Below are 10,685 nucleotides of genomic sequence, written 5' to 3' on the forward strand. Positions count from 1 at the left end.
TCTTATAGTCAGCCGAGGTCTTTGGTTGCTGAACAATGGGCTGCAAAAATGATACCTGCATCTTTCCTGCTTTAATATCAAAGGCTGACATTAACCTACTATGGTTGGCTGGTGTATGTTTGAAGTATTGGGCATATGTCTCTGCCTTCAACTTCTCATTCCTCATATTTATTTCTTTGTACCTGTCTTTGATGTCCTTTTCTCTATCAGCTGGCCTGACAAAGGAAGAAACCTCAACACTTTGTTGTCTTTCAATCAATTGAGTGTTGGAGGTTGATGGCTATTGTGTTTCACCTGATGCAGCTATGTCTTTGCTTCTCTGCCCCATTGTTTCAGTGTCAGTTATTTCCACTGATTCAATGTTCTCCTCCTGTTCAGACACAGGATTCAACTTGGGCCTTTTTCTGAGCTCAAACAACTCATCTGTAGTCTCCATGGCAGAACTGGATGCCTCTTCCCTATTCCTCTTTGGATTCTTCTCCTCATTGGATGGGGTCTGTAATATAGGAGGATTACTCATTGGTTCCCCTAGTTCTGGAACGTGCATGAAAGAGCTCTGGTCAAATTGCTTTTCTAGATCAATGAGTGTGTTCTCCACATCCACAATTGTGCTATCCATATCAATCAATGTATTTTCCAACCACTCAGATTGGTTGGCAAACTATTTAATGTTTGGTCTTGGGTGGTGGATGTAAGGTCCCAATTTGACCCTGAGTCTTAGCCTGTTTATGACCCCATGAGGGTCATATTGCCCCATGAAGCTGTTGCTGAACTTCATCTGTTGTAGTATCTTGTCAGCCTCTAGTCCAGCCTCTCTGTTATTGCAAATTAATGGGCCCAATTGGTTCTTCATCTTAAACTGGGTCTTCTTTCTAGCAAATAGGAAGTGGACCTCATCAGAGTTGATGATTTGTCTAAAATACTCAAGTGCAAATATCCTCATGGGGAGGTATTTGGGAAACTTGTAAGAGGCTAATTGGCAACCATAAACCCTAATTTCGGTGTGGTTCTGGTACAAGTACCAGTCTCCCACCTTGCTGTTCTTAGCCAACTGTAGCACCCTCTTGATTTCTTGGCTGATTCTAGGTTGAGTGTTACTAGTCAGCATGTTCATGATTGGGTAGACAAATGAATCTATGAAATCTTTGTATGTAAATGTTGTGGAGGATTTGTGGATCAAGGGAGTCTAGAAGACAACTAATCTCTCTTTTCCATTGGTATCCAACTTCTGGATGCTTACAGGGAACTTATCTGCTTGGTAATACAAAAACATGTGAAACAACACTGAAGAGTACTTGAAAACTCTTTCAGTGGGCAGTCTTGTGAATTGTTCATGCATCCTGTCTGCAATGAACTGAGCATAATTGTACATGATAGTAGGAGGCTTTCCTGGAGTAAAAATTGACAGGAAGGCCAGGATGACCTCATCCACATGCTCATCTGTAGTGTATCCTAGGATGCATGAGAGCATGGTGATTATATGTCTGTCTGTTTCTGAAAAAATAGTAGCAGCATAGGGTGGGGTATCTGTAGGAGTATGGCAGTCTTCAATGATGAAAGTATGGAATATTTTCCTTATCTTAACCAGGTCTAGGGTGATATACAGGTCCAATAGGTCTCCAATGGATAGAGGGGTCTAATTTTGGCTAGGTTGGACTTGAAGCATTTGGTTGATGGACTCTGGTGTAATGGTGAATAAGAGTTGTTGGTTTGGGGCAACAATAGCTCTTTGGCTAGGGATATAGCAGGCATGACAAAAATGTATGATATCAGGGAATGGGTGGACTTCTGGGAATAGATATTTGGGTAAATTGGATTCCCAAAGGTGGATGTCATCGGCATGGTTCAGGAATCTGTCCTTACTCCAGCAATGGAGCCTCAGAAGGTTGGTTGGGGTAGCAGTGTCTTTTATTTGGAAATCCCTGTCTGCTAGTGCCAAATGGTCGATGTCCAGGTGAGGGGTTGACACAGGTCTCACATCCAGAGAGGTATGGGAAGCCATTTCTAGGGGGAAAGGTGTGAATTAGGCTTGTATAGGCTGTAGCAGTGAGGCTTTGAGAACTCTGGTACAATGAGAGGGTAATTTGTAGTTTGCAAAAGAGGGGTTTGGGTATTCAGGTGGAAATACTCTTCAATTTAGGGAAAATTAATTAAATTCAATTAATTAATCTTTTAAATTAACTGTACGTTTTCAAATTGAGAGGGTCGTTCTGGTTTTTTCTCAAAATACCTAGAAATTGGTGGTTCAAGCTGCAAACTGGTTTCAATGGTGACTGTAGAGGGTACAGTGGCTTCAGCTATGCACTAGATGCTTGAATGGGGCGTCCAGAGCTTGTTCGGGAGGTAATCGGCAGTCAATTTCAGTTGCAGAGGCTCAAGGTGGTGCAGGAAGGCTTAGGTAGCATTCATAGTGCACCGCTTTTGGCAAGTGGGCGGTATTTCCTTGAGAGCACGTGATTTCGCCTGGAGCTGCAACGTAGCAGAATGGGGCCCAAGCAAAACCGCGAATCTCGCGTGCTCTCGAGTTGTTAAAGGTCGGAGAGGGAGTGAGCGCAATATGGATGCGCGTCGTTAGATCTGGGGGTGGGAGATCTAACGGCTGTCGTGTAGTCAATATGCGCGGACGGGAATTGGGGTTATGATTTGCGGGGCCCGGGGGGTTAATTGTAATTAATTAATGAGTAAGGTGGGGATTAAAAATATAATGAGCGGGTTAATGGAGTGGGACCAGAGTTTAATGTGGCGGGGTTTTCTTAACCGCACCAAGGGTGGGTTAAAAGGGTTTTTGGGGAAAATATGAATTTGGGGAATTAATTAAATAATGCAGGGGGGATTAAAACTTAGGATAAAGGGTTTTCATGGGTTTTTTAGGTAAAAAAGGGAAATTAATAAGGGGGAAGGTGATTTTTTCAATGGGGAATGGGTTTCACACTAGGGAAAAGGGGTTTTGGATAGGGGGATGACCTTTGGAGGGTAATTTGCTAGGGAAATGTGTGAAACCAAGGGGTAAGGATCAAAATGAAGGGAAAAGGGTATTTTCATAAGACATGATGGGATAATGGGGAAATTAGTAAGTATATAGTGGGGGTGAAATGAAATGAGGGGAAGTTAATCAAGTAAGCTTGTGAACATATTTTCACTCTCATAAATGCTCCTGCACACTGAAACATAGGATTAAGCATGATAAATGTGCTTATGATTTAACATCCTTGTACATCTGCAACCTTTCTTCTACCCACCCTTTACTTATCCTAACATTTTTTTTTTTCATTTTAATGGGTGCATTTAAGCTAGCAGACCCTTTTTTTCCTTTTCTTTTGACAAGCAAACTATCTAATTATAACCTTATAACTTCCAATGGCTCAGATTAAGATTATGAGCACATTTTTAATTCTCTACCTAACTACTGATCTACCAAGGTTAAACAGTTTGGCTAGATCTTTATTTCTCTATCTATAAACATGAAATTTAAAAGCATGAATTAGTCAAGATTAAGCTATTTGACTATCATGGATTGTGGCATTTATGACAAGCTGCACACAACCATTTTTTTTCACATAAAAGTAAAAAATAGTGGCACTTGAATTTGCACACTTTCAGGATCTGTTTTTGTTTGGGGTTCATATTTTTCACTTTTTTGATATTTTCTTTTTCTTTTTGTCCTTTGATTATTCTTTTAGGACATACCCTCTTTACATTGTTTAATTTTTATTATGGAAAACGTTTTGCAAAAAGAAAAAGTATGTACAATATTACAAGACTAACCATAGCCAATTCAAAATTATGAATCCTATTATTATAGGACCCTAACACATGGAATGATTTTATTTTAAAAGGTGACATAAGAGAAAAATTACTCCCCCTGTTTGTTTAGTAGAGCGAATCGAAGTCAATGGAATGCATAAATATATTTACACAGCACATAGAGAAAAGGACAGTGAATCGAAATCGACAAAAATATAAATAGATTTGCACAAAAACTAAAGAACTCGAAGTCGATGGAATGAATAAATATATTTGTACAACACATAGAGAAAATGAGAGTGAATCGAAATCGACAAAAAGATAAATAGATTTACACAACAGCTAAACAACTCATGATAAAACGATAAACCAAAAAATTATGTTTAAAAAAAATCATATAACGTATGCCATAGGGTTTCAATACGTTAAGAGCCATAGTTGTAGTCTACCAAAAGCCAAGCAACAAACGCAGATATTAAAGCATAATTAAAAAATAACCTTATGGGTCATCTGACAAAGCACCATCCAGCACGGATATTAAACCACAAATTGTGATATCTTGATTAAATATCAGGATGTCCTGAACAAAGCCATTCCACATTAGAGTGTTATTGGTCTTTTAAATGACAAATCTAGGTAACAGTGGCCTTTGAAAACAATATTAATATATAGAGTAGTAATCTTCCAAATCTAGGTAATAGATTGTGCACCTTTCTTAGCAAATAGAAGCCGAGAGAAGCCCCTTCAAATTGTTCCAGTAATCCTTCCGGCAATCCTTCCAGTAATCCTTCAACAATTCCAACGACCCAAGCACTAAGAAATGCATGCATCCACAGAGCACCTTGCTTATAATAGATGGAATGATGCTTATAATAGATGGAATGATGATGAATAACAGGTACAATAAATATTTAATCACAATTTGAAACACTCAAGTTGCTTTATTCCTCCACATTACAATCCTAGATGGAGTGGAAAAGTTATTATTTAGAGCATGAAAGGGTGAAATTGATGGACAAGTTAATGAAACCAACGACACCTGTTATTTGGAATTGGACAAGCGTTACCAATGGTTTGAAACAGATGATCATCTTATTCGAAAATACACATTTCCACTACTATAACAAGTATATGTGTAAGGTGTGCGTTACATTTTGTAGTCTTCTCATTATGGTTAATCCTCATAGGTGTCAATTAACAAATGGTATGGTAAATTTTTAATGAAGCTTCGTAAAAAAATAATTTAAACAAGGTTTAATCAAGCGATTTAGATATGCAGGGAAGTTAATGGTGTGAATTCAATCCATTGATATTGTGGCAACGACACGAATATACTGGCATCTTTAAATTTAAACCATCAGATCAATTTTTTTAATTATTAAATGATTAAAGTGACCAATTCCAATAGGAGGGATGCCTAATGGCGTAATAATAACAAAAAAGTTATACATTATTGGGATCATCTCGCACACTCTACAAGTGGAAATGATTATGTTAATAATCAACATATAGGACTAATTTTTTTTATTTTTATTTTTATTGAAGTGTGTTACAAATGATATCTGAGTTGAAGGGTTCAAAGTTGTGGCCTATGAGCTCAACTACAACTAAAATAACATATTAAAGATTTTTATCAATTGAGGAAGAAAAAAATAAGTGAAAGAATCGTGGCATGAGTAATTGGAATAAATTTTGTTATACTAATTGAATTAGTGTTGGGTACCCGATATGTTGGGCGCCTAAGAGAGCAAATAGTTGTTTGGAAGTAAATATATGTGTAGACAAGCAGAAATAAGATAAGGAAATAATTCATTGTTAAAATTTATAAAACATTAAATAGATATGTTTAAGAAAGAAGGCGGGATGTCTTCTGAAATCACTTTGAAAGTAAAAGACTATATACTTGATGATTGTTAATTAATAGTTGCGAGCCTTTTTGTTAATTTGCATTATAAAAGAAGCTAAACATATAAGAATGATATTCACCAAGATGTTTTATGTTAAATTGTTTTGAAATGAGACATATATGACAAAAAAGAAATAATTACATTATGAAATAAATACTTTATTAATATAAGCTACCTTCTTGCATATAATTTGGACATTTAATAAAAATCTTGCTCTAAAAGTGAATGAAGGACTTGATGGTAGAAATAGAATTTTTAATCCTAATCAAAGATTGATCTTATCCATGCATGGGAAAATGTATATAAAAAAATAAAAAACATAAAGCAAAATATAGACTGTGTTGGCATACCCAAGGAAGCAGTTTGGTCATACTTAATGATAACTTTGTCAAAATGAATACAGAAAATAGAACACTTGTGATTATAAATTATGTATAGGGATTTAAATTATGTACCTGGGTTATCTCGGGTAATTAGTTCAAATGATTGGAATCTCGTTCACCAAATTAACCATTGGTAAATGACATAATAGAAATAGATAATGATGACAAAAAACACACATGTTAACACTATAAATTATAACTCATGTATAAATAAATTCAATGCAGTAATAACTTATAACTCATGTATAAATAAATTCAATGCAGTAATAACTAGTTGGCCTGAGTAAAGCTTGAATTTTATGATTGATATAAACTATAACTCATGTATAAATAAATTCAATGCAGTAATAACTAGTTGGCATGAGTAAAGCTTGAATTTTATGATTGATAAACTTGCGAAGAAAATTAATGAACTTTTCACTGAGTCTCTGATACACACGCCTTCCATATGGAAGAATGTATTTAATTTTTAATTTAATACCATTTGACAATGCTTTAAATTGTAAGGGTTCTGGTGTGTAGTGAAATTGGCGAGTGAAGGCACGCCTTCAGGATAGAAGAATGTATTTAATTTAATACTATTTGACAATGATTTAAATGGTAAGAGCTCTGATGTGCAGTGAGATATTATGGCGTTTTCAGATTTTCTAAAAGAAATCCTTTAGTCTTTTCCTCGTAAAATTTGATTTTTTTGATAATGAAAAGCCTTATCATGGTTGACTACACACCTACTGGGTTCAGTGTATAAGAATAAAAATACGTAGTATTTTTTTGAATTTATGAGTTTTTAATTGAGTTGGAAATTTTTTTTGTGTTTTTTTGTCTAATTTTTCTAAAATTTGAAAGAAATTTATTGAAATCACAAAATTAATGAGTAATTCCTGCACAATTGAAGAGGTCTAAAAAATTTTTACAGTGCTGAATCCATATATAAAATCAAAAACCCAATTTAAATATAACAAATCAAAATTTCATTTCAAAATTTTCCACATAATTTTAACACTAAAAAATCTAAAAAATAATACTAAAATCAACTAATCCCCTACCTATTTAACAAACAATACTATATAAACATTAAAACACATCATGAATCCCAACAAATATTCCACCAAATATTCTTCAATTCAGTGTCGAGTATCATAATCCAAAATATTATTAAATTTATTCTACGCAATACAAATATTTTATTCAACAAAGTAAAAATGGTGATCTTGGTTTGAAGGTTGGTTCGAAATTCAGCTCCACAGCTGACCGAAACTGTAGCAGATATTCTATCAATCCAATGGTAATTAATAATTCCAGCTAGACAGCACGCCTTTAAAAGCGTAGCAGGTCTCACTGTTAATTTACCAACGCCAATGCTATCATTCTATTAATACGGTCAACGGGCCGAGTTCGTGCGTCTGTATAAACTGTAAATAGACATGACACTGAGCGCCATAAAGATGACGAGACCAACAAACGAAACAACTAGAGCTCCAACTCCATGGTGGCAGAACCGATCATATATACCGCAGATTTTTCGCCACTGAGTGTGAGAATTTCCCTTGTATCCAACGTAAGCAATGGCGGTCGCTGCAGAGACGCCCGACGATACCAGCGCCACCATTACCTGCACACAATTATGAAATTCTATTCGAGATTTGAACAACATTCATAACGCAGCTTTCATAGCTTCATAGCAAAGAAAAGGAGAAATGCATTACCAAATCGGTGACAGAGAGAAGAAAGGCTGACAGTGTAGAAGAGGCGAATTTGCCTGTTACGGAGAAGATAAATGAAAGCAGTGTGTACCCACAGGCAACTGCATTCGCCACTACAAAAAACCTGCAAAACAACATATCATAGGGAAGATCTCGACATGCAACAACATAGAAATTTAAATATTTAATAATAGTAAGTGTAGTGTAGTTGAAATGATTTTTTCCAAATTCATTGAACGCAATTTTGTTTTATGTGTAATTTGTAAAATTTGACAATCATCTAACATTGTATCATGAAAGAAAAGTCATCTGTTTTATGTGTAATTTGTAAAATTTGACAATCATCTAACATTGTATCATGAAAGAAAAGTCATCTAGCTTATTAATTAAGCAATTTAATATATTAAATAGAGTTGTTTAATAAATTATTAATTTATTGTACAATTTGTATTTATTTATATTATACAAGAATTTTTATTATAAATATGTTATTTTTATGTAAGTAAATAATTTAATTGTTGGGTAAAGAATGTTCATGTTTTATAAACATTTTGATTTAGCTAAAAGAAATTAAATTACAAATCAAAAATTAAAAATACTATGTTAAAATAAAAATAACTTTGAACTAAGATAATAATAATAAATTATATGTTATTATTTTTTTATTAATTTTTGTTGGGTAATTTAGATAAATTTGAGGTGCTCAAGTTATAGGTGGTACTGCTGATAATAACATGGAATATAATCTATTTAAACGGGGAAATTAAACGAGTCTAACTCAATTTAACTCGGGATCTACCAAACCTTAGAAAGATCAATTACATCTCAAGAGATTTGATCTCTCCACAGACTTGGAGACTTGGAACATCCTAAGTTAAAATAAGTTTATCAACTAATAAAACCTACATATTATTTAACTCACGGAGAAAGATCAATTACATGTCAAGAAATTTGATCCCCAGATTGGATCCTCTAGACACTTGGTATATTGTAAATTAAAATAAGTTTATCACTAATAAAACTTAAATACTATATCTATAAAATTTAGTATTACATTAATATAAATTTTTTTAATATATTTATTTTGTGAAAAAAATATTGTTACATTAAATATAATAATAAAATCTATTTAATAGATTAGTTTCCTCTATTCACTCCTAATAATAGTACAGGATCATTCATATGCAAATATGTTAACTAGAATTCTTTGGTGTAACATGACCCTCGACACATATACTAACGGGATTTATTTGGGAGATTCTCATCTTGTAGGTTAATTTCTCTATATTTAGTGATAAAGAAGAGCTTGGCGATAGCTTAAGTAAACTCATGAAAAAAAATCGTTGACAATGGAGAAATGAAATATGCTTTCTCTTTGAATACACATACAAATGCTCCCACACTTCCCAACAATAAAGTATACCTCTTTCCAAGTTATACCTCTTTCAAAGTTATGACTTGTTTTCCTTTCTACTACTTATTTATATATACAATACATATGCATTGCTCAGATATTCAAAGATTTAGTTATGCATTGCTCAGATATTCAAAGATTTAAAAACTAATAATGCTATAATATCCATATACCATTGAGGCCGAAATTTGATTTTTTTGTTTTATAAACCTAAGGTTTTGGAAGAATAAGACCAACAATATTTTTAAACCGGTATCTACGGACTTATTTAACCCCGTTTATATGAGAGTAAAAACACAGAGAAGATAACTGAGCTAAGCTGATCTAATATCCTCCTACCCACATACACGAAGGCAGGCGAATATTGGTATTTGATAGGCCATGGCCCAACGATGGGAAGTATCACCGTCTGCTTGTTCGTTCCCATTACGATTGCAGCAGAAAACGTGCAGCCGATTGCCAGCAGCCTCAAGATGAGATCAACTACAAAGAAACTGCTTTTAACTCCATTAACTCTCTCCGCATCTTCCCCGCCGGACTTATTCTCAGTCTCTAAGTAACCCACGTTCACTTGAGATGCCATTTTTTCTTCCCTGCAACCACAAAGTCTGACTCCTCTTCTTACCAGGAGCTAAGCACCGATATGCCAGGTATATACAGCACAGGTGCGTACGTGGACGATTTATAAGCTCACAATATTCTTTATTAGTGAAAGCGACAGAACATAAATGCTTGGTGTTTAGATAAAAATCTGATTTCGTAGGGTGACGATGTATAGGTAGGGTAGTTGGGAAGTTTTAATGATAATTTTTGGGCTGTAGCACTTACAACTTACAACTACTACGATTTGATGTGCGTCGACGTTTTGCATCCAACTGACTTATACCTCATTCATAAGTGGGTAAAGTCTTGTTTTTAAAATAAAATAATTTCGTTTCACCTAATGTCCAAATATTTTATTACCCGATTACAGAAGTTCCATATACAGACACATGGCCGACGGCCCCGCTTGATCCCATATGAAATAATATCCGCAGATTTTTTGCCCCAAGTTTCAAATACAAACACACAGCCCCTATTGATATCATATGAAGTAATGTCCGAAGATATTTTTCCCATATCTCATGAATCCATTCCTATCATCCAAAAAGGATAATCCATTCAGCGGTTCCATTCAGCGGGGTTAATTTTGATAGATATTTATTTGTTTTTGTCTTCTTTAACCGTTTTAAAATTAATTCATTTTATTTTGAAAATATCATAAAAACAAATAAATATCCATCAAAATTGTCCATCAGACTAAGCACGGCCTTGTTTGTATAAATATCCATCAAAATTGACCATCAGACTAAGCACGGCCTTGTCTGTATATGAAACTTTGGGCAAAAAAATATTTTTCTAGAACTGTAAATAACTGCTTTTGATATTTTATAAATCATAATTATTTTATTAATTTTAATATTATTCGTAAATTTTGATGAGACCTTTAGAAAAGATTTTAATGAATTTATTTTATTTTAATTTATTGTCCTGA

The 10,685-nt window shown here is 34.2% G+C and overlaps 1 protein-coding gene across 3 annotated transcripts; it reads right to left on the reverse strand.

Moving 5' to 3' along the window:
* Positions 1–7,166: 7,166 nt before the first annotated feature.
* Positions 7,167–9,795, reverse strand: LOC149202790 (CASP-like protein 1U1). Of its 3 annotated transcripts, none has more exons than XM_089400044.1 (3): positions 9,495–9,795; positions 7,741–7,861; positions 7,167–7,646 (listed from the first exon to the last, which is right to left on the reverse strand). In XM_089400044.1, the coding sequence occupies exons 1-3, from the start codon at positions 9,732–9,734 to the stop codon at positions 7,537–7,539; spliced, it is 471 nt and encodes a 156-aa protein (XP_089256170.1). In that variant the 5' UTR covers positions 9,735–9,795; the 3' UTR covers positions 7,167–7,536. The 3 variants fall into 3 exon arrangements, with proteins under 3 accessions (XP_089256170.1, XP_089256168.1, XP_089256169.1); XM_089400042.1 differs by having other exon boundaries at positions 7,167–7,666; XM_089400043.1 differs by having other exon boundaries at positions 9,499–9,794.
* Positions 9,796–10,685: the final 890 nt, after the last annotated feature.

This window comes from Pinus tabuliformis, chromosome 2_1 (assembly GCF_031772625.1).
Source record: "Pinus tabuliformis cultivar Carrire ecotype Pingquan chromosome 2_1, CPIR1, whole genome shotgun sequence".
Lineage (NCBI taxonomy): Eukaryota > Viridiplantae > Streptophyta > Pinopsida > Pinales > Pinaceae > Pinus > Pinus tabuliformis.

What these genes read in the sequence shown, in the direction of transcription:
- LOC149202790 (XM_089400042.1), bottom strand. Translation starts at nt 9,734, where the DNA reads ATGGCATCTCAAGTGAACGTGGGTTACTTAGAGACTGAGAATAAGTCC. An exon ending in ATTCGCCTGCCTTCGTGTAT is followed by an intron (nt 7,862 to 9,494) that starts GTGGGTAGGAGG and finishes GTTGTTTTGCAG; the next exon opens with GTTTTTTGTAGTGGCGAATG. An exon ending in TTCTCTCTGTCACCGATTTG is followed by an intron (nt 7,667 to 7,740) that starts GTAATGCATTTC and finishes AATCTCGAATAG; the next exon opens with AATTTCATAATTGTGTGCAG.